Genomic DNA, 23,935 nt, shown 5'->3' with positions numbered 1-23,935 from the left:
AAAAAAAAAAAAAAAAAAAATCTTATGACTCTCCTGAATCAGTCGGACTGCCTTTTCTTCAGAAAGGTCAACACCGACTGCGCTGGCTAATGTTCATTTAAGCCTGCCTGTGAACGCTAGCCCGCCTCGGGAGTGGCGAGGCGATGCGCTTCGGGTGGACCCGGGCCAGCAGCTGGCTCTGCCCCGATCTACAGCCTGCTTCACCACAGCTTCATGTTCAAATAGCTAACGGGGCCAGCACGCCCCGGGCACTGCCAGGCCTTCTGCGTCCCCCTGCCCAAAGGCCGCGGGGTGGCCCAGAGACCTGGTCCAGGGCTGGAGGCCGGAGCCACTACAGGTGCTCTGAGGCCCCAGGGAGTTGGCAGGCCCACAGGAGGGGGCTCGGAGGCTGGTTCAGTTCCCCCCCTAGGCATGACCACCCGGGACAGCGCGAGCTCCCTGTGCGCAGGGACGCAGCGCCAAGCTGGGGCGCCGTGCCCCAGGACTGGATTCTGGTACGGGCTTACTCGTCAGCTCCCTGCATGAGGATGCAAGCCTCCCAGGGCTTGTGGCCTCCCCGCCACGGAACAAAACCCCAGCATCTGCAGGCATACACTTCACGAGGGACCGGCGTGTCACTGATTTGTCTGCACGGGGGGTGGTGTGTGTGTGTGTGTGTGAAGGACGCCTTGCTGTCCTTTATACGAGCATGTACCGTGTCTATTCTGTTATCTGCATTGTTTGCTTTGCCCTATTCCTATTCCTCCCTCTTTTGCCTGGTTTACCGTGGTAGCCATTAGACGGGTCGCTCTGCCTCTGTACTAAAGCCCGCCGCTAGAATGATCGATTTTTGGCGCGGCAAATCCCACTGTATTGCTGCTCTGCCCCAAACCCTTCCAGGGCTCCCTCTTGGCCTGGGGACAGAATGTCCACTCCTTAGCATAAATGCCGGCTCCCTCCCTCCTGCGCTGGTCTGTGCTTACCTCACCCCCTCTCCCTCTGTGGACTGGCCTTGCTGAACTACTTCCAGTTTCAGAAAGGGCCATGCTCTCTCTGGTTTCCCAGCTTTTTTTCTTACTACTCCCCCTGCCTGGACCCTCTGTCCCCATTCTCCCTTTTGGCTTGGCTGAGTGAGCCTTCGGCACTTGGCACTGGTGTTCTTTTGTCTTAGTCCTTTGTGAGTTCAGAGCCAGGTCAGGCGCCCCTCCCGGTTCCCCCCGGGGTACCCGCCACACATGCAAGTGCCTGGACACCTGACGGTGAGCTTGAGGGCAGGGGCTGGGTCTTGTTCGGTCGCCTCCCTCATGCCCTACACGGCACCTCGCATAAACGGTCTTTATGCTGAAATGAAAACGTAAAAGTGGCACGAATGACTGGCAGAAAATGTTCGACTGTTGGGCACTGGGCTTGGTGGCTAAAGGGAGCCTCCTGGCCTCTGAATATACAGGCTCGGGAGAGATCATCAGGATGCTAAAGGTTTAGTGCAAGGTTCACGTGCGCTGGGATTAGGTTTCTGAATCTCCGTGACCCAGGTGCTCCTTGGGGGCTACGGGAGCCTGGCACGCCGTGTCACCTGTCAGATCACAGTGCTTTAGTTGTGAACGTCACACTCCCCTCTGAGAAAGCTCTTCAAGCCTGCCTATGTTCATGTTTGACAGAGGTAATTGGCAATTTCTTTGCCAACCCTTCTGTGATTGAAGACTTTAGCAAGGAACCAACACCATGGAAAAGTGCATCTATAGCTCGCTTGAGCCTAACGGGGAATCTTCTTTTAGAAACCCTTTTTGTCAGTATTATCTTGGGCCTTCCCCCCGCCCCCCATTCTTCCTGTGCTCACTGATCAGGAGGCTACAGGGTCCATGGAGACAGAAGGTAGCCTCATCCACCCACAGCCAGCCTCTAGGCGGCTAGGCAGGTTGGATTTTCCAGTGCACGCTTCCTCCCTTTGCTTCCATCCCTGACTACCCGAGGGCTGGACGGGAGGTTCGCACGGCCGTGATGCTGAATGGAACCCATGGGTGAAGTTGAGAACACCCCAGGCGTGAAGTGGTCTTCTCTCTGCTCAGCGGCCCCAGCCTGCCAGCCACCCAATTCCTTGAATTATCTTAATTCTAATAATATCTTATCTTAATAGCAGTTCTAACCTGCTATCGTACTGCAACACCCGAAAGCACGCTCCCCTTCTCTGCGCGGCACGCGGGCCCTTCGCCTTCATCCGTCTGGATGCGGAGGCCATTCCGCGCTTACACACGGCGGTCACTGAAGGCTGTGCTCGTCTCCCAGCCCGGTGCCTCTTGTGTCCAAGAACCCGGTTCTATTCCCTTAGTTAATTCCAAGGGAAGAACTGGTGTGCTTCTAGGAGATCCAGGATGACCCCCCCCCCCATCCTGCCTGCCGGGAGGGTCAGAGCCAACCCGCATGCCGATCACGGTAGCTACGGGAGCCTTTTCGGGGCTTTGATTTTCGATTTCTAGCCTATGTTCCTTTCTTTTTTTTTTCTGTTACATTTTCAAAAATGAAAAGACCCTTCACATCGGGACTGAGATTTTCTCATCTGGTAGCCCTCCGATCTTCAGCAGAGTCACCACACATTTCCTCAGTGGTTCCAGAAGGGCTGTGTCCCCAAACTCTACTTACGGGTCTCCAGCAGGGGCTTCGGAGCAGTCTCAGCCTGCCCGAGGCCCAGGGTCACTTGAGGGACAGCAACTAGAATGGCTTCATAAGGATTCCCTTCCCTCAAGCTGTTAATGGAGGACTTCAAGAGGTCTCTAAACCCTCTTCCTTTCTGACTGAAGATGAGACACAAATCTGTCAGTATTCACAGGGAAGGTCTCTGAATCCTAGAGAGGAGGGAGAGTCTACAAAGATCGCTGAAAAGACGGATTCAAACAGCCAAAGCACCATTATTTTAACATTTTAAGTTTTTAGTTCTCTTCTGTGGAGACAAATTGATTTTATGGCTCCTATATGGCCGACAGTTCATCCCTGGTTACCCCCTGTAAGGAACGAAAACAGATTTGACCAAGTATCTATGATGCAGATATCCTGAAGACCGATCTGTTCTGCAAACTTATAAAGTACATAAGGGAAAGTGTCTGAGTCATTTTGTACAAAAATGTTAAGGGGTTAAGGAAGAGCACAGTGACCCCAGAGATCAGCTTTCACAAAACCACCCCGGGCTCAGACCCTGGCTCTTGTTTCCAAGCGTAGATCCCTAACAAGACTGCAGCTACCCTGGCTACCCCTTGTGGACGACCTTTCCCTCTCTGGGCAAGAACAAACCCACAAATATTCTGCTACTGTGAACTTTTTAAAGCAGCAAATGGATAAACCAGAATAAAATTAAAATCTGAAAACTAAAAAACCATCACGGTAAGGTTCGGTGATACCCTGGCGCTATCACAGATTATTTTCACAGTCAGGGCTGTATTTCCATGAGGAAGAAGTTCTATATTTCTTCCTCGGCTTTGACTGCCTTATCAATTTTTCTAAACATTACAAAAAAAAAAAAGATTTAAATCTTACGACTATATACAAGGTGGAGAAGCTTAAGGATTCCCAGGGTCACCTCTTCCAGGATGGAAGAGTGAAAGGAGTCTGGGGCCAACTGTACGAAAACCAAAGCCCAGACCAACGCTGTCCAAGTTCTAACCCCACTTTTGGGTGGTTGTAAAACCTTGCTCGAGTCACAGTTTTGTTACGCCTTGGTTCTTCATCTATGAAAGCTGATACTGATACCTCTGTCTCAGGGTTCCAAGGAGTCGGGAAAGAGTACTCGTGCTTGCAAAATACACAGCATGGTAGGAACACATCCTGTTCTCATTTTAAAAGAAGCTAGGTTACTAGTTTGCTTCTAGTTTAATCTTCTTTACTGTGGCCTTCTAAGTTTAAAGTTGGACCACAGCGTCTTAACATATAGTATTAGACATGGGTTCGATTTGGCCTGACCTGTCTAAAATAAGCTAAGATAGCATGAAATAACAGATCCAAACTCAGTGAGCCGAACACCAGTGTCGGGTGGTCTCCCTACGGCCCACAGGTCAGCGGGGGCAGACATGAGCAGGCTTGAGAATACCACATGGCATTTCTCCCATTAGGGAGATGTTGATGTACATCGAGGGATGAATTTCATCCTCACCAGCTTCTTATTTGTATTCTAAGCTCCTGACACAACACTTGGAATAGGGTAAGTGCTCCATACAAGCTGGCTGAGTCAAGCTGTCCGTGAGATACAGTGGGGGCCGGGGGTGGGACTCAGACAAGCTGGGGTGGGAAAAGGCGAGGAGAAAGGCGTCCTAAGGGCAGAGCCTCCTGGAGCCGGGCATCCAGCAGGCAGGGCGCCGGCCTGGTCCAGCCCGGGGAGAGAGGGGGCTGAAGGCAGGGCAGCCCAAGGGCAAAGCCTAGGGGGTGCGGACCCCATGGGCATCTGCAGCTGCACGTCCAAGCACCAAGTCTGCGTGGGAGCGGGACCGGACTTGAGTCTAGACGGGGCCAGTATAGTCCACCAGACCAACGAGAGAAGCAGGACCTGGGCGATCCCTGTTGCTACCCTCAGGGGTGGGGGGCCCTGGGAGAGAGGAATGCGGTGAGCTCAGCCAGCAGTCAGGGGAGCAGGGAAAGTGCCCAGCCTGAGGCGAGTGGCGCTCCGGTGGCCGGTGCCACTCGTCGGAGTGACCGCTGGGGCTGTCCTGATAAGGCCGCGCAGTGTGTCCCGCTCGGCAGTGCAGAGTGATGTGTGCCTGGGCAAGGGGGCGGGGAGAGCCGGGCGCCAGGAGGACAGCAAGCCTTCGAAAGTGGACTTGGCTAATGCAGAGGGGCGCCGCGGGGCCCGGCAGCCAGCATACTGCTAGACATTACTACCAGCAGAGAACGACGTTCAGGTGAAGACCAGTGTGGAACCCAAGGGGAGGATGGTGAAGACCAGGCCCAGGATTGAGACTCTGCCTCTAGCCACCCCTGGCCAGGAGATTTTTCCAATCCCTAGTAAGGAGGGATTCGGAGTATATTTACTTCTCTATGGGTCCAAGTTAACTGCCAGGTAAACTGGGTGGCGTTCCCTGCCTTGACCAGATTCCAAGTTCAAGAACCCCATCAGGTGCCGTGAAACGGAAACGGGGGAGCCCACTGGCCACGACGACAGGATCTTGGAGCCGAGTGCCTGAGCTGTCAGGCCTCGGGTCACACGGACCCTGCTGACCCAGCTTCCGTCCTCCCTTTGGGGATGGCTAGAGGACCAAGTCTCGTAGGGTGGCCCCTGAACAGGGTTTGGGACAGTCAGGGAAGCCTGGTGCAATGGGGCCTGCTTGAGGTGAGATGGTCTGCCATTTGGGCAGATGATTCTATCTGTAAGAGATCGGGATGTGGGGCACAGACCGGTCTTAGAAATGGCAGGCCCAGGAGTCACAGCGGCACCGACGAGCCTGTCCTGTAACTCGCCCCGGTGTCTACAACATCCATTTCTGGGCTTTAAGTCCCCCTTCTGCTCAGTTTGTCCTCGGAGATTTAAAAAAAAAAAAAAAAAAAGCTGACAAGCTATTTTTAAAAGTCCTCTCTACGCCCAATGTGGGGCTCAAACTCACGAACCTGAGATCAAGAGTTGGATGCTCTGCTGACTGAGCCCGCCAGGCGCCCCAGCTTGTCAGCATTTTTGACGCAAGGCCTTTCTTACATGTTTGGCTTTCTTACATGTTTGAGGTGTGGCTTTCTCCTTTTCGAGTTGAATAATTCCTATTGCTTCGAGCTTGGGACTTCCCTACAGATTATCCAGTCATTCCTGTTCCTCTAAGCTCTCCAGATCCCTCCCAGTTTTAGCCCAGGGTCGGGCATAATCCTCAGTAAAGAGCCGGCGGAGGCTGAGAACCAGCGTGCGTCTCCAGCCCCACTCCATCGGGCATCCCCTGGGCTCACCCAGGCTTGCCTCCCTAAAGCCCGGGCTGTGTTTCAGACCAGACCCAGGCCCCGGGATCCGAGCTCCCTGCTGCCGATCCACAGAAGATGCTGGCAGAGGCTCTGATGGGCCAGTGTGAGCTGGACTGAGGGGGAAAGGTGGCTGTTGGGATAACCGGGGGCCAGTCTCACCCTGAGGTCACGTTGGTGTCGGGTTTCTGGCAGGCACGGACCCAGTCAGGTACTGTCATGAATCCCGTGACAGCGTACTGTTGCTGCTTAACTACTCGGCGCGTGCACCGAGCCCAGGGGGTGGTCAGTTCGCACTCTAGACCAGTAGCCCCCGGGGCCTGTGCTGCTGATAACTGTTTACGAGGTTAGCGCGTGGCCCGTGCCCTTCTGAGGGCAGTTCTGAGGTCAGAAGCCCGGCTGAGCACGCAGGCAGGCTGATGGGGGCTGCGAGTGGCCGCGTGTTACCTGAGGCTCCACGTCCAGGATTGCGATCAGCCCCTGCTCATGGATCTTCCGGATGGTCTCCAGTTTTGTCCCATACATCGCATCCTCGTGGCTGCCATACTCCAGGTACTCATTATTCGAGATGTCTTGCATCATTTGGTCATGAGATACAAAGTAGTAATTCTTTCCATTTTCTTCATCTTTCTTTGGAGGTCTGGTTGTATCTGCAAAGAAAGTCACATATCATGAAAGGCTCAAAAGGCTGAGCTCATGAGCTGACGCTGTCCCCATTGCTCCATCTCTTAAAAGCTGTGGCTTCTTTAGTATATGTCTCATGCCCTGTTCCCCCCCCCAGGAGCTTTGTAGAACTAACTTCTACCGTATTTATCTGTGTGACATCAGACCACAGCAGCTGGCTAGTTGTTTCGTTTGGTGAATCTTTTGGTGTTCAGATGAGATTTACTTCATCCCTTCGTGGGTCACCACGGGAGAAAGACACTGAATGACCCAAGATGAACATAACTTACTGTATGCCTTAATGCAGTTAGGTCTTAAGCAGAAGGAAAAAGCAGTAAGAAAAAAATGGAAAACCACATAGTTATTTAAATTTAAAGAAATTAAAATTAAATAAAATGAAAATGTCAGTTCCTCAGTCTCACTAGCCACAGTTCAAGGGTTCAGTGTGGCTACTGGCTGGTGTAGTGGACAGTGCAGATACTGAAAACTGTCACTGTCAGAGAAAGTTCTGTAAGTTCTATTGGATAGTGTCGGTCTACGGCAGCGTCCTAAAGGAGATTGTTAGAATACAGCAAAAGGTGTACTACATTGAGAATACAATGACCTTGGCCAGATGTGGCCACAGCAGTTAGTAAAGACCTATGCCATGAGTTGGCAAGCTATGGCTTGTGAGCCGAATAGGGCCTGTTTCTGTAAATAAAGTTTTATTGGAAAACATCCATGCCTGTTTGTTTCCATGCCGACTGTGTCTTTCATGCGACACTGGCAGATTGGAGTAGTTGTGACAGGGACCAGATGGCCGTCCAAGCCTCAAATATTTACTGTCTAGTCCTTTACAGAAAAGGTTTGCTGACCCCTGACCTAAGGGGAGGTACCCTAACATACCGGCCAGTAAGTCCTAGTTCTGGGGGGTACCGACAGGACCAGTGTTCTGCAAAACACTGTTTAGAAAATGTTTTTCTAGCCAAGCCAGGAACACTGGTTTAAATCTTCCTTCCTCCCACTACTTTTCCCCTCTCTTCTTTCCTTCCTTCCTCCCTCTCCTTCCCCCTCCCTTTCTTTCAACTTCCTTCCTTGAGCAAGGACAAATTATTGCTCCTCTCTGCCGTGCGCATGGATCCAAACCCACGGGGACCTCCCCGCCCTTCCTGCCCCAGCTAGACCGTTAGAACCTACAAGTGCTCATGGGCACCCAGATGTGCAGGTTTTAAAGAACTCTTTCTCCAGGCACATGAAAAGCTGATGAAATGGTATTGTGTATTGATGCTGTACTATTCTTAGTCATCGCGGGAGGTAAACATATGCTCTATACACATCTGGGGTCCAATATTTGAGAGAGGGACTTCATGCCTGAGGTTGGCAATGGTATGCTTCAAAACCAAGCCAGCTAACTGGCCATTTAATAACACGGACGTTCAGTTGTTACGTGATCAAGAAGAAACTAGATGTTAGTTAGTTAAGCTTGCTGTACTCAAGATCTAGACATGAGAATCAAAAGAACAGTTCAAAGTGTTTTACTAAAAATCTCAGAGGGACCAACTGAAATGGTATCTGATGAATTTCCCCCTTTTTTTTTTTTTTTGTGAATCAGATAGGGTTTTGGAGGGGAGGGTGTCATCTTATGAAGCCTCACGGCTCTCTGGGTTGGAGAGAAACCCGCAAGTGGTGTTGATGTGGCTTCTGGAAGGCACTGGAAGGCCCTACTGGGTGGAGTCCATCTTCCCATTTTCTCTCTTTGCTCTTACAACTCCTTCTTTAGTTCTCCCCACCTCCAGCAAAACTCTACCGATCAGAAAGCTTTTGGGATTCAAATTGTAAACTCTGGAGTAACAAGACTAAAAACAATGCTAGCAGTAGCAGGGCTGCTATTTATCCGGTATTTGCTGGTGCTTCCTGATCCCAGGCCCTCTGTACATTCCTGGAATTACTTCATCTTATAGTTGAGGAAACAGAGGGCAAGAAGTTAAGGGTAAGACAGAAGAACTAAGGGGAATAAAAATGTTACATATTTAAAATTCTTTATAATAAACAACTGATAGCACACTGGGTTTTCAAAGGGAGGAAAGTCAATTAACTTGGGTACATTTAAGGAGAACATCGTTCTATCAAAGAAAACTATCCTATCATTCAGACCAGTTCTTCTGAAGAATAAATCATCTGAGTCATGTTTATGCCACTCTGCTGGGAAAATCAGGTTACAAACAGGATGGATGAGCCCAATTTTATTAAAAACAACAACAAACAAATCACACACGACCTACATTTGCAATGAGAGAAGCCTGGGAGAGTCTACAACAGAATGTTTTATAGGACCATTCCTGGAGGAATGGGGTTGGGATTATTGTTAACTCAGTTTTTGCTTTGTTTGGCTTTGGATCTTCCACATTTCCCATAATGAGCAGCTATTACTTAAGTAACGGAAAACAGTATGTCAATTACAATATTAAAAAACTACCAGGGAAAATAAACTTAAAAGAGAGTGAGACATTGCTTACGTGGAATAGGGTATGCAAACCGGTCTGGGTGCTTTGTGATGAGGGTGTTTTTTATGTGTCTTCTCCCAACACCGTGCGCACCTATGTCGTTTTTTAAAAAAAGGTGAAATTGACAATTGTTAATAACACTCACAGAATGTTTTGAAGATGAGACTAAGAAAGCCACTTGTACAATCAAACTTACCTAACAAGACTAGTGTTTTCCTTTTGAATGCTGGCAGTTTTACTACTTCTTCATATGTAACAAGATCTAATTGATCAAACACTAAAATGCAAAGAGTTAGAAGAAAGGTAAATTTACAGAAGGAGTATTTCATGTACGTCACTTATAATTTTACTGGCAGAACTAAAGTTATAGTAAACCATGTCTTCAAAAAATATGAGTCCAACTTATATCCGTAGCTTACATGTAATTTTAGTCCTATAACCTTTTGGGAGAAAATTTCAGTTTTAAGCCCATGAAAATGCACTTTAGAACCAGGGGCATCCAAAGATTATGTTGAGCACATGCATAAAAGTCCAAATTCTAAGAGATACTGCATATCTTGTCATGCGGTATCCAACAAGTCATACAAAGTCATTCAAAACCACATGCTGTTCATATTTTTGCAATTCTAAAATCAGCGATACTAAAAAGAAAAAATCTGCAGACAGTGACCAACATGAATATAGCATGAATGCAACTAAAGTTAACCAAGAAAAAGGCCACTAGATTATCTCTAGGGATGGATGAGAGATGCATGGACAGCTGGTCTTAGACTTCATGGTTCTTTCTTTCAATAGAGTTGCTCAGGGTAGCATGCTAGATTTCTTTCAAAGTCAAGTTCTGTAACTGATTTCACAAGCTTTTGAAATGAGCATCCCACAAGTTTTACTGTAACCCAGCTATCCATTCGATGGAAAGTCTTGGGTATCTTAAGTAGGAGGACATGCTTCCCTGGGCCCCGAACTTTGTCAGCCCGTGTGCCATAAGTCAGGATGGACAGAATGGAAAGAAGCATGAAGCAGAGTCTGAGCTCGGAAACCTTTGCAAAAGGGGAGTTCTCTGATCATTACAGACTGAGAAGAAATGCTTTCAAAAATGGTTTTTGGAAACCTGCCTCTTAACAAAACTGTTACAAAAACCTTCCCGAGAGGATGACCATTCCTGTTGAAGTTCAAGGTAGTCCATTTGAAAATTCTCACAAGGCGGCTAAAATCAAGATTCAATGTTTCCTGTAAAGTTTTCCGTGTGGTAATACCCAAATGTTGCCAGGCACACACTGAAATATCTTTTTTTTAAGAAGACTCAATAAAGCTCTAGATTTCAGTGGGGTTGAAATAAATTCAATACTATTGATTCCATGGTGCCGTAAAGGGATCTGGGATGCTTCAGTCAATCACTAAGAGAAGCTTCTCCTCCCTGAAACAATATGGCCAAATGCTTTTTTGGCTCTCAGCTCAGTCCTTAACATTTGTGATCTTCCCAGTAGCAAAGAACCTTAAAATACAAAATAGGATATTCTTGAGTGCAACAGATCAGAGACAAACAAACGAACAAAAGTATCATTCCCAGGCTATTAAAAAAAAAAAAAAAGAAATACAATGTGTTAAAATAAGGGTTAGTGCATGTTAATGGGTATCTGTGCCTTTGTTTCCTTTTGATAGCTTGATTCCAGAAAGGTTGACTCGAAGTCTTTAATTCTCTAGCAACAGCTAAAAACCAAGAAATGCGTTCTGTGTTTAGAATGGCAGACTCCCCAAATCAAAACGAACATGAAGTTCTGTGCGTGCTCGAGCTGGCTGGTCATGCTGCAGTGATTATGGAGTGTCAGAGTTGCAAAAAGAAAAGCAGGAGTGCTTACGGCATCGCTTTTTATACCCACTGCCCTATGAGTGAGGTTTCCATCGAGAAAAAGGATGCTTATGAAAGCGGTGCGTCAACAAGCTGATATATTCTAATATAAAAAAATAATCAAGCATCTCACAAAAGAGCAAGATGATGATGGCACAAGCTTTCGGAAGGGCATCCTACCCACTTACGACTGGTCATTTTTTTTAGACACACATAAGAATGAGTTAGAGATCAACAATCGACAGCACGGACAAATGAACAGGTATGTTACACATCGATATCTTAACCATAAGCGAGTAGCATGAAGAGGTTACTCTGGTCTAAGTGAAATCAGCACATGGTCATAGGATCGAGAAACAATAAAAGAGTATTTAAAAATAAGACATACAAGGAATATAAGGAGAACACTTAAAGGCTGAACTTTTAAAAGTTTTATGTTGTTTGCGGATTTTTTTTTTTTTTTTAAAAAGGACTGAATGAAAGGAAACCATCAAAAACAAAGAGGCATAGTCACTCAACAGGTTACTTACATGCACAGAGGCCATTGGGAGTAAGACAGCATGAAAAATGTACAGGGGTCATTGAAATATGGCTTTTAATATATTAGTAAAATAAAAGTATAATATGCACAAAAGAAACTTTACCATGCAATATTCTAAACACGAGGCAAATAAATCACATTAAGAAACAAACTCATTTTAATAAAAATCCAACAATATCCTTATATAAAAGCCAGTGGGTTTTGATTTGCTAGCAATATGCATGGACATCTGGTCTGGGAATAGTTACGAGACACCTTCCTCAGGAAGTGTAGGTGTGGAAGCCTTTTGCTTTTCAGTTTGTACCTTCCTGTACTGTTTGCAATTTCGAATCACAGGTGCCTACTACTTTTATTAAAAAAAAAAAAAAGCCAACAGGGCAGTGGGATTGATGGACCACTCTTTGTTGTCTTAAGAGTTCTCTGTATTGAAGAGAAAAAAAAGTAATAGTTTTTTAAAACCTATTCAACTACTAGTTTGTGGTATTAAGCATCATTTAAGCACGCCTATGAATGGTATTGTAGAAACCCTCTGGGTTCATGTGTATGTATGTAAATGGACTATCTTGGGATATTGAAATACCACTGCTCAGGGCGCCTGGGTGGCTCAGCTGGTTAAGCGACTGCCTTCGGCTCAGGTCATGATCCTGGAGTCCTGGGATCGAGTCCCGCATCGGGCTCCCTGCTCGGCAGGGAGCCTGCTTCTCCCTCTGACCCTCCCCCCTCTCATGTGCTCTCTGTCTCTCATTCTCTCTCTCAAATAAATAAATAAAATCTTTAAAAAAAAAAAAAGAAATACCACTGCTCAAGGCTCTAACAGTTAAAAAAATGAATTAATGAAGACTGTTTTTTCCCCTCAAGTTTACGTTAGTAACTTGATCTTGAAACTGATTTTGGAAGTCCTAGGGTTGAGGAATCTCAATGCCTCAAGGGCATAGTTCTAGCATCCTGACAATGCTTTTTGCATCAAATTTATGTGGCTAAACATCTTTTATGCGTTGCAGAAAATGTATTTGCTGTAAACACTACACACACCACAATCAAATCTATTCCCAAGGCTTCAGAAATACTGTCTGGCATTGTTTGCTCATATTATCCTGATTTCCTGGTAAGCTACTCAATATTCATGACACTTTTAGGTGTTTAGGTAAGTATTTTCCAGTTGAATCTTTTCCATAAATAAGCCTTTAGCATCGATTCCTTGTCTCATTTGGAAAAACTGTAAGTATATTCAAATACTGTAAGAACCTCCCATTAGAAAAGGCCTCGCACACTGGTAACTCGGGCCGGGCGTGCACTCAGCTGCCTGCAGCTGCTGGGTGGGCAGTGAATGCGTCTGCGTTCATGGGCCGGGGGCACAAATGGAGCACTGGGTCCTAGGGAATGAGTGTCCAGCCAAAAGGGACATCGACAACCCGGCGGCGCTACGGGAGAAAGGGGGCCTAGTGTCACCACATTTCTCTTTTCTTTCAAGGCAAGGCAGAAACCCAGATTTTTATGTTAAATATCTGATTTTCAAATGTAATACCTAGTTACAATTCTTTCAAATACCGTGTATGGGGAAAACAAAACTAATTTATCGGTCATATCCAGCTAACAGACTGTCATTTTATAATGTGAGATGGAGGTGACATAGCTTGAATAGAATTCTGCTACAGCTAGACACGTGGGATGTCCCGGTGACAGAAATGGGAACAATTCTAGTATCATCGTTCCCATCAGTTCTAGACATTGACCAAGTTCCCATCTTTCATTTTTATTACAAACGTAAACAACTTCAGAATTTGATGAGAAGGTTTGGATCTTGCCATCAATATCTGCTGAATTCTCAAAGATTTGAAGCAGGAAATAAGACACACGGCCCTTATTTGGATTGGACGAGGACTAGAAGATTCCCGCCCTCCACCCGCTGTATTTGACAATCAACTTCTGAAGAAGCCAGAAAAATCCTTCAGAAATACTGTTTGGTTTGTGGCCCATGAGCCCATTTGGCTAGTTCTTGGCATTAAAGAATATGATGTTTCAAAGTTCTCAAAGCACCCGCTGTACTGACGGAGTTCAGTAGTACGTGTTTCTCTTTCACACCAGGTCCTTCCTTATATAGGCCTCGTCACATGTTCGGACGGCCTTTCATCATGGCTCAAGGCAGAACAGCTGATAAAATACCTGACTTCCCTTTCCTGACAGCTTCATCTCTTGTCAAGCAAAGGTGACCACTAAGTAAATGGTTCTTGTGGACTTTGTCGTGAACAAAATGGAAGGGTTGGTGGGTGAAGGGGAAGGAGCCTGAAGAGTGGTGACAGAAAGGCCTTGCCAGGCAGCATGCTTCAGAAAGTCCAGGAAAAAAGCTGGACATCTTTTCCCGAGCAGAAACACCAATAGGAGAGCTCATGAGGCTTGATTTGGGGGTGGGGGCAGGCGGTGGGCAGGGGATCCCAGCAGGGACATTCTGACTAGACCATCACAAATACACCTAAACTCAAGTGCTACAAGGAACCGTGAGTGGCTCTCCAAGGACCTTATAAGACATTGAGACTTCGCATCAACCGGCGTGAAAGGAGGGTCCCACATGCAGTGACAAATACTGACACACAGAGGGGACCGTAAGCATGATGGGAACAGCTCGGGGGCCCCAAAGACCACTGCTTTGGAAAATGCTGAAGATAACAAAACAGTGGTGCAGGTGGGGCTCCCACCCCACTTCCTCCCTAAGTTAAAAATTTACAAGAACTTGGATGGGCCCATGGTTTTGCATAGGAGGTGTAATGTCCGAAGATGATAGAGAAAAAAGCAATTCTATTCCATCCCTAGGAGGCTCCTGCCTTCTGTTATCAAGGGTGAGACCCTTCGAACTTGATAGCAGCGTTTGCCAGAGCTCAAGCTTGAGATGAGGGGCAGTAAATGAATGCCTGGCTTCATTAAATGCTACCCATTTGTTAGGCCCAGTGAGGAAAGAAGCGGAGATGCCCTGAGTTTTAGAATTAGAAAGGATATCTTTCACTGACTAACCCAATCTCCTCATTTCGGGGCCCACAGGAGCCGAGTGATTTGCCCAGGCTGCGGGGGCCACTCAGGGGTGCTAATTCCGGACCCTGTCTCACTCAGGTTGCCTGTTAGGCTTACAGGTGTGTTTTCAGGACCACTGAGCACCACCTACGAGGGAGTCGGGCAGGGCGGGGACAGTGGAAGATAGGTCATGGCCGTGGTGGAAGAATGGAAAAAGTGATCTGTGGAAAACATCGGCCGCCAGATTGCATGCTGATTCTCTGACAAAAGTCTTGAGTGAACAAGTCAACGGTTTCTTTGTCAGAATGGAGAGATTCTAGTTTTCTAATCAACTGGCTTCTTATTTTCCCTCACAGCTGAATTAAAGAATATTGGCATGTTGAATACTTATGTCTACATGTCCTCCATTAGGAGAATATAAAGCTACTGATAGATTAACAACCTGAATCAGCCATCAATTTGCTTTTCTTTCTAGGTTCAAATTATAATGCCAGCTATATCTATACATCATTTAAAATTATAAAAACGATTAGGTTTTATATATGTATGCACATACATATATGTATGTGCATACATATATAAAATGTCAACACATCTTGTGAGCCTGTTAGAAGCTGATGGAAATGAAGATGACTTGGCAGTAACCACTGACGTTTTGTGTTAAACGACATTCTGCTGACATTACAGTGAACGTCTTCAAAAAGTACTACCTGAGCATTTACAATTAACAGTCGCTAAATTATGTTTAATCTGCCTTAAACATTTCTTCCCTTTATAAGACAAAAAAAAAAAAAAGCCATTATCAGACTAGTGCTCTGTAGTGGTGAAGAATCAGAAAGGATATATTTTATTGGAATTAAAAATGGGGTACAGGGTGCCTGGGTGGCTCAGTTGGTTAAGCGACTGCCTTCGGCTCAGGTCATGATCCTGGAGTCCCTGGATCGAGTCCCGCATCAGGCTCCCTGCTCAGCAGGGAGTCTGCTTCTCCCTCTGACCCTCCCCCCTCTCATGTGTTCTCTCTCATTCTCTCTCAAATAAATAAATAAAATCTTTAAAAAAAAAAAAATAAAAATGGGGTACAGTGTGGCCAACATGAAGGGAATGACTCCTCATTTAACTGAATCATTTGAAATGAACCAGTGGCCACTCAAGTTCATCCCACGTGATGCAGTATTTCAAAATGTGTACTTTTACTTGCTGATTAAGAAATGAGCAATTCAGAGTTTGTAAATAATTTTCCCTGGTGGATGCTAACTACATGATATAACATTCTAGACAGAAGTGCATTTCATATTTGTCAGAAATATTATACTGCCAAATTGGGTATGCATGACTGCATTCATTTGATTTTTTTTTTTTTTTTTTTTGGCCACAGGTTTTATTTTTGGAGTTATTTCTGAAACCTTGGGAACTAATCTAATGCCAATATTGGGGCTTGAATTCCTCAGAACAAGTCCCTTATAAAAAGGAGTTCTACTGAGAAGTTACTGAAAATAAGTAAATCCCACTCTGTGTATCAGCATGCATTTCCTTTAGCTTAACTTACATCCCGTGAGTCTTCGGGGAATTCTACGGCAAGGACGGATCATGCTTGGCATTCATTTCAGTTTTTAGCAAACAAGTGAGTATTTTGACTTAGGTTGAACTCAAGTTTTCATATAGACAAACAGTGTGAAGGGAAGGCCGAGATCATGCTCTTGGTCTTTTAGGAGCCAGGAAATAACGGGGGGGTGGGGTGGGGGGAGGAGGAGACCACTAGTCCCAGGAACGGACCAAACGCCGTTAGTATCCAATGGCATCTGTGCTCTTTCGACCCCATCGCTAGACCCTTTGCGCCACAGCTCTGTGAAGAGCGCCCCTCTGCCCTTAGCAATGTGCCACAGGGCCATGTCCAAGGGCCAGAAAGGAGTGAGGAGGGAGGAGATTTGCTCAAGATCAATCTCAGCAAGGAGGCAAGGATCCCGGTGACTCTGCAAACCCTCAAGCTCTCATTTCTCAGGGGAGGACTGAATGTACTGGTCCTTTTAGTTCCAGAGAAGACTATTTCCAAATAGCATTTTCGTCCTATGAAGTAGAACTCTATAAAATGGCTGGCAAATAACCAACATCATAATTGCAGGTAGGGCTTTCTTAAAAGTTTGGCAGGCTGATGAAGACCTCATTGGGTGGGATTTTGGGGAGGAGGACTCGGAAGACCAAACTGAGATGTGAGATCTACCTCTGTCTTTGCCGTGCTCACTCGGCCTCAGCCACACTTGTATGTTTCCCTACCTGCATTGTGCTTTGCCAAGTATTTATCTTTGTACTGCTTCTTTTTCTTGCCGAACCAAGTACAGCTGGCCTGCTGCTCCTGTTTGGTTTTCTCCATGGCGATGCAAGCAACTCGCCTAGCAGAGAGAGAGAGAGAGAATCTCCTGTAAAGTTGTATTTTGACAAAAATCATTCATTCGAAGACTTGATACAAGCCTGTATGAACATACTCCTCACAGACTTTTCAAGATAAAGCTTGCTCTTTGGTTTTCATGACAATTTACTGGAGATGTTTTAAAAACACAGGCTTATAATAAAATGACATCACATTCCCGGGGCACCTGCTAACTGATAACGCAGCCAAGCAATCTAAACTCATGGCTGTGGCATGTGGTGGACAGAGCGTGGGATTTTGAGTTCAGACAGGTCTGGTTTGACTCCTGGCTCTATCACTCATGACCTTGTGCCAATTTAGTGTTAGGTGCTTTCCTAGGAAATGTACATGCATTAACTCATTTGACCTTTCTAACAACACATGAAATCATGTCACCGCTTTACAGATGAGGGGATCAAAGGACTGAGAGGTTCAATAATTTGACCCAAACCACACAGCTTACATGGGTGAGTGAGGGCTGGCACCAGAGCCCACACGATTGGCCAGGACATTCTATTGGCAAGTTTCTTAGCCTCCTGGATGGCTGTCGTAAAGGATCAGAACAAAAAAATGGAAAGAATGTCCTCAGCACAGTGGTAGGCATGGTAGATGCTTAATAAATGGTACTATTACTACATGGCAATTCTAGTCTAAGAAAAAAACACTAATTAAATCCACAGTTGGAATTACAATCAGAGAATTTTAATTTTCTATGTGATTATAGTATTCAGTACAAATGTTATTAAGAAGTTGTCCCCTTAGGTTTAATCTAAGCAAATATTTGCCTTTTAGGATATCACCACAGGTGGTTTTGCTTAATGAGTTTGCTTGTGGGCCAACCAGGGGTCCCCGAGTGAGCCAGATATAAGGAGAATCCAAAATCACCATCAGAATGACAAGTGATTTTCCAATGAGGTTGTACGGATTTACACTCCACCAACGAAGTGTGAGAGCTCCTGCTGTTCCACTTCCTTGCCAACACTTGGTAGTATCCATCTTTAATTTTAGCCACCACAGTGGGCAAGTTATTGGAATCAGGCTGTGCTTTGAGTTTGCATTTCAGGGATTATTAATGAGATTGCACACCTTTTCACAGGTTTATTGGATTGGATTTCTTCTTCTGTACAGTGTTTAAGTCTTTTGGCCATTTTCCTTTTCCAGTTGTCTTTTTCTCATTGATTTGTAGGAATTCTCTACGTGGTCTGGATATTACACCTCTGTGAGTTATACATGTTGCAAATACCTTCTTCCATTTTGTGCCTTGCCTGTTTACTCTTCCTATGGCATCTTTTGATGAACATAACTTAGTTTAAGTCAAATTTAGCCATCTTTTCTTTTATGGAAAGTATTTTTGATATGTTAAGAAATCCTTCCTTGTTCCTGAAGATCTTATTCAAGTTTATAGTTTTGGCTTTCATATTTTGGCCTTTTTTTTTTTTTTTAAAGGTTTTATTTATTTGACAGAGACAAAGACAGCCAGAGAGGGAACACAAGCAGGGGGAGTGGGAGAGGGAGAAGCAGGCTTCCCGCGGAGCAGGGAGCCCGATGTGGGGCTCGATCCCAGGACCCTGGGATCATGACCTGAGCCGAAGGCAGACGCTTAACAACTGAGCCACCCAGGCGCCCCTATATTTTGGCCTTGAATACACTGGGACTGATTTTTGTATATGGTGTGAAATTAGGGGCCCGATTTATTTCTTCTCTTTTTCCCTAATGGACACTCAATTGTTACAGCATGACTTACGGAGAAAACTATCCATTCCTCACTAGTGACTATTTATGTATGGGAGTGTTTTGGGATTCTCTTCAATTGGTCTATTTGAACATCTTTATGCCTGTATCTTATTATCTTAATGACTACAGCTTTATAGTAAGTATTGGTATCTGGTGGAGCAAGGCCTCCCTCCTTATTCTTCTAGAAGAACATCTTGGCTATTCCTGATTCTGTGCATTTCCAAGAAAACTTTAAAATTAGCTTGCCAATTTCAAAAACAAGTAAGACTGCATGGAATCTATGAATCAATCTGGGAGGAATAGACATCTTTACAACACTGAGTCTTCCAGTCCCTGAATACAGTATGTCTCCATTTGTTTAAGTATTCTTTAATGTCTCAATGTTATAATTTTTCCTGTGTCTTGAACATTTTTGTTAGATTTGCTCCTAGCTTGTTGATTAAAAAAAGAGGTTATACAAATGGTATTTAAAAAAATTTTGTAATTTAAAAAATTTCAAACATACACAAGAGTAGAGAGTAATGAACCCCAAATACCTACAACCCAGCTCTAGCATTTCTTAACTCCTGGCTTGTTGTATTTACAACCTATCCACCCTAGATTATTCTGAAACAAATCTAAGTTTGTATCATTCCCTCCTTAAATATTCTTAAATTCCTTTTAAATCTATAGGTTCCCTCTCTCCTTTCCCTTCTTGCAATATATTTGTTGCAAAAACTGGTTGTTTGTTCGATAGTTTCCAAGTCTGGATTTCTCTGATTTCATCCCTGTGGTGTCTTCAGTAAATCCCTGTCTTTTGCATTTCCTCCAAATAGGTAGTTAGATCTAGAGGTCTGATCAAATTTAATTTCTATTTTTTTTTTTTTTTTGCAAGAATGCTTTATAGTATTAGGTGATGCAGGTGGTGTTATGTATGGTATGTAAAAAATTTTTATTTTCTCAGGGCACCTGGGTCACTTGGTCGGTTGAGTGTCCCTTGTGATTTTGGCTCAGGTCATGATCTCAGGGTCCTGGGATTGAACCCTGCATTGGGCTCCCTGCTCAGTGGGGAGTCTGCTTCTCCCTCTCCCTCTGCCTCTCCCCCGCTTGTGCACGTATGTGCTCTCTCTCTCAAATGAATAAATCTTTAAAAAATTTATTTTCTCTTTTTTGCTGGTAAATAGAAATTGCTTTTTGTATATTGATTTTATATCCACCATCTTGCTGACCTCTCCTATTAATTCTAATGGTTTATCTATAGATTCCTTTGCATTCCTACACACAGAAACATATCACCTGTGATATTTTTTTCCTTTCTGATAGTGTCTGCTGTAGGTTTATGGTAGATGCTCTCAATCAGGTTAAGGAAGTTCCCTCCGATTCACAGTTTGTGAGGGTTTTAATCATGAGTGGATGTTAAATTTTACCAAGTGCTTTTCCTGCATCTACTGATAGGACCATGTGGATTTTCTTTAGTCCATTAATAAAGTGGATTGGATTGACTGGTTTTCAAATGTTGAATCGGCTGTGCATTCCCAGTACAGACACTACTGGGTCAAGATGTATTATCCTTATTATATATTGGTGTATTTTGTTGAGAACTTCTACATCTATGTTCATGAGGGAGCCTCATCTGTAGTTTTCTTGAATTGCGTTTTGTGAATTTTGGTATCAGGGTAATGCTGGCATTATGAAAGGAGTTGGGAACTGTTTTATTCTTCTCGAAAAGACTGTCCTCCATGTCTCTTATTTTCTCTTGTTAATTGAGGGTTTTTTTTTATTCCTTTATTTTTTGATTAGGAGAAGGACACTTATTGGGAAATGCTGTGAATGCTCAGCAACAGCGTCAACGTCAATGTCCGCGTATTACCTAAGTGGCATACAGAGGAGGCTGATGAAGCCTTTGTTGTGGGGATTCTTCCAGTACAAGCCAATCTGTGCTGTAGCCATAGCTCTGGCTTCGGTGAGGCACACAAGCTTTGGGAGCATAAACAAGACCGAGGAATTTTTGAAAGGTTAAAAGAGATAAAATCCTGACCCTGCGAAGCTTATGTTACAGTCTATAGAGTATCTTATAACGAATGTTTTTAAGCTTAAGGAATAAAAGTAAAAAGGTCCCAGTAAAAATTTGTGGTGTGGCTATATGTGATGCAATGACAGAGGAATGAAACCAGTCTTCACCCACCATGCAGGAAATGAGTGCTGTTTCTTTTAGCTCAGTAAGTGCAGGAAAACCATGGTAGGACTTAGGTCAACCCAGAGGAAAATTTCAAACACATATGTAACATTTTCATTGCTGACTTGGATGAGGGTCTAGTAGGCAAGGGTAGGGATGACACATTCAGGGACTCAAAATATATCAAAGGACTTGACTGGTGTGCCTTGTCAAGCATGATGAAGTTTAACAAGGATAAAGAAGGGAAGGCGTCTGGGTCCCCAAACAATTGATTTCTCATCGACAGGGTGTGACAAATGTCACTTGGTAGAAACACTCATGAACCAAGATTCTGGGTCTGGCTGACAGTATTATTGCAAACCTTTCTCACCGACACTGAATGCCCACCTACATTCTACACACCAACTTAGCTGCCCACCAGCGGCACTGCTCTTCCTTGCCGCTGGGAATGCCTTCCTCTACCTCAGTGTCCGACTCAGGCCTCAAGGCACATGCTGCCCAGTGGGCCCCTTCCTCGTCATCCCAGCTAGAATCCCTTTCTCCCTCTACAGTTTTTGCACCTTCACCGAATGTTTTTTTCGTAATAAACTGAACATATTTGAAGTGTACAGTTTCATCAGTTCTGCTGTATGTATACATTCTTCCCTCTGTCACTATAGATTCGTTTTGGTTTTCTGGAATTTCATATAAATAGAATCATATAGTATGTTCTCTTTCTCTCTTTTTTTTTGCCTGGAAACTCAGCATAATGATTTTGAGTTTTACCCATATTGTGTGTGTCAATAGTTCATTCCTTTTTTTTAAGATATTTTATTTATTTATTTGACAGAGAGAGAGAGATAGCACACAAGCAGGGGGAGCAGCAGAGGGAGAGGGAGAAGCAGGCTCCCCGCTGAGCAGGGTGCCCGATGCGGGGCTTGATCCCAGGACCCCGGGATCATAACCTGAGCTGAAGGCAGATGCTTAACTGAGCCACCCAGGCGCCCCCAGTTCATTCCTTTTTATTGCTTCATAGCATCCCACTGTATGGATATGCCATCCTTTCTTCATCCATTTCCCTGATGGTGAAAACTTGGAAAAATATTAGCCTAATAGATGTGTAGCCACTGAGGTTTGGTTACTGTGTGTTTTGTTCTTGGCAGTTCCTTCTGGTTCTTCTTCAAAACAATTTCCCTGTTCTCTGAAGATGTTTTTCAAGATTATTGATTTTAAAATATACGCACAGTTGTTTAAAAACCTGCATCAAGTGGGATTGGGTTTGTTTCTGCTGCCTGTCATTTCAGTAGGGTCTCTGTTGGGTCTGTCAGGCAGGTCTTCCTTGTTTCCTTTTGTGCCTGTGGGTTTTTTGTTTTTTGTTTTTTTGACTCGTTGGTCGCTGCCCTAGTAAAAGTTTATGTGGGGGGTTAGGAAGGGCTCTAGGATGAGGCCTAGCATAAAGTGTTCTCCTTCAGAGACTTTCTTTTCATTTGTAACAGATACAGGGAACTACTATTAGTAAAGGAGAGGCCTCAAATCAAGTGTAAGGCTGGAAGTCCCCTGACCGTCCCAGGCTATGTGTATCTGGGTACAGAGCTATTCAAGGCGGACCAGCGGCCATGATTTTTTCAGGGAAACTTTGTTTTCCTTTTATTCGTGTCTTTGGCTTTGCTCAGTAACAAGGCAGCCTTCTCCCCAGTCCCCAGCTGTTGAAGGGCATCAAGGGCATACTTCTCTGCTTGCTCTTAACCTGAGGGCAGAGGCTCTGCAGTCCCGACAATGGGGGACGGGTCTCCTAACAGATCCCCCTGCTTGTACAGGCCTTAGGTCTTAACCTTGGTTCTCTGGCATAACAGTTTTCAGTAATAGACGTGTCCTCTTGGCAAAATGGGCCAATATGCTGCTCTACTTTCTATCACTCGATTAATGGCTTTCACATAAAAACTTGTCACTCAGTTGCCCGATGCCTTTTTGGCTACTTAATGCTTTTAAGGTAATATTCAAAAACATATTTTCTGCAGCACTTTTCATTTTTTTTTTTTTTTCAGCAGGGGGATCGATTTAGATAACCTAGTCCACCATTACAGGAGACAGGGAGCAAATCTGCTTTTCCCACTGCCATTTCTCAGGATTCTTCCAGAGGACTTGGGAGTTGTAGGTGTCTGTGAAACAGGATTTCTACAGATGATCTGACTAGGGAGAAGAGGTCTGGAATCTACATAATTCTTTTAAAAAATGGCAGCAGGTTAGAACACATTTTGTCAAGCGTAAATGTCACTAATGACATAATAACATCCATCATGAAAGTGACTCAGAAATCACGTCCATCCTAATGCTTAAACTCTTCCTTGAAGATGGGGCTGCAAGGCAGGGCCAGATGGAAGGCTGCCCGCCACTTCCTCTGGCAGGGCCTGCGAGTCCCCATGGAAAATGATGCCATCTGAAGTTCTTATCCGCCCTGACAGTCTAAACGTAAGAATATTTTTGGAAACATGGGATAGTGACGGAGGCAATCACGCAAAGGAAATTAACTGAGAAATCCCTGTAACTAGTGAGAAAAAGGGGTGAGAAAACAATTCTCAATGTCTGCGGACTCAGGGCCTCTGGGGTCTCTTAGCTAGCTTCAAATATTTGGGTACGAACTGCTCCAATGCCTACTGGTTGCTATTTTTGGTCGCATGAAACAAAACTCAGATATAAAGTCATCTCTTTGCTAGATTTCTCATATATTGCTAAAGTACAGACGAATGCAAAATCACCAGCATCTTTCAAAACACAGTTCAAGTTAGCAAATAGTGACAATGGCAGAAATAGATTTTACTAAAATATATAGTAATCTGGGACTCCTTTTCTTGCAGTTAAAAATGGTGTCAAAAAGCTCTCTGACTTTAACCTGTTTCCAACGCTTGAACTTTCTAACAAAATAGGCATTTTTAAAGAGTTCGCAAGGTAAAGAACGAAGCTTCTGGCTGCCTTTTTCTCCTAACAGGGAAACCCATTTTACCTTCAAATACCCTGAATGACCCTGAATCATAGCCTTTGAGGTTTTCCCCGCTGCTGGTGGGGGGGTGGGGGGTGGAATGAGCACCGAGAGAGCATGCGGAGGAGCAAGGAGAGGGTGTTTTAAAACAAACAAAACAGGGATGCCTGGGTGGCTCAGTCAGTTAAGTGTCTGCCTTCAGCTCAGGTCATGATCCCAGGACCCTGGGATCCAGCCCCGGTGGGGGGGGGGGGG

At 44.9% G+C, this 23,935-nt stretch overlaps 1 protein-coding gene across 4 annotated transcripts in view; it reads right to left on the bottom strand.

Annotated features, from left to right (window-relative positions):
• CASK (calcium/calmodulin dependent serine protein kinase) overlaps positions 1–23,935 on the bottom strand; it is a 362,770-nt gene that overhangs the window by 4,850 nt on the left and 333,985 nt on the right. For 2 of the 4 annotated variants that reach the window (XM_044911949.1, XM_044911951.1), the window contains 4 exons: positions 16,703–16,818; positions 9,238–9,318; positions 9,054–9,134; positions 6,343–6,545 (listed from right to left, as the gene is read on the bottom strand). In XM_044911949.1, the coding sequence (XP_044767884.1) occupies positions 6,343–6,545; positions 9,054–9,134; positions 9,238–9,318; positions 16,703–16,818 (481 nt within the window). The remainder of the gene's footprint in view (positions 1–6,342; positions 6,546–9,053; positions 9,135–9,237; positions 9,319–16,702; positions 16,819–23,935) is intronic. The other 2 variants (XM_044911950.1, XM_044911952.1) reach the window with 1 other exon arrangement.

The sequence above is a fragment of the Neomonachus schauinslandi genome, chromosome X (genome assembly GCF_002201575.2).
Source record: "Neomonachus schauinslandi chromosome X, ASM220157v2, whole genome shotgun sequence".
Lineage (NCBI taxonomy): Eukaryota > Metazoa > Chordata > Mammalia > Carnivora > Phocidae > Neomonachus > Neomonachus schauinslandi.
The sequence above is the reverse complement of the archived record's forward strand: the minus strand, read 5'-3'. Positions and strand labels throughout refer to the sequence as shown.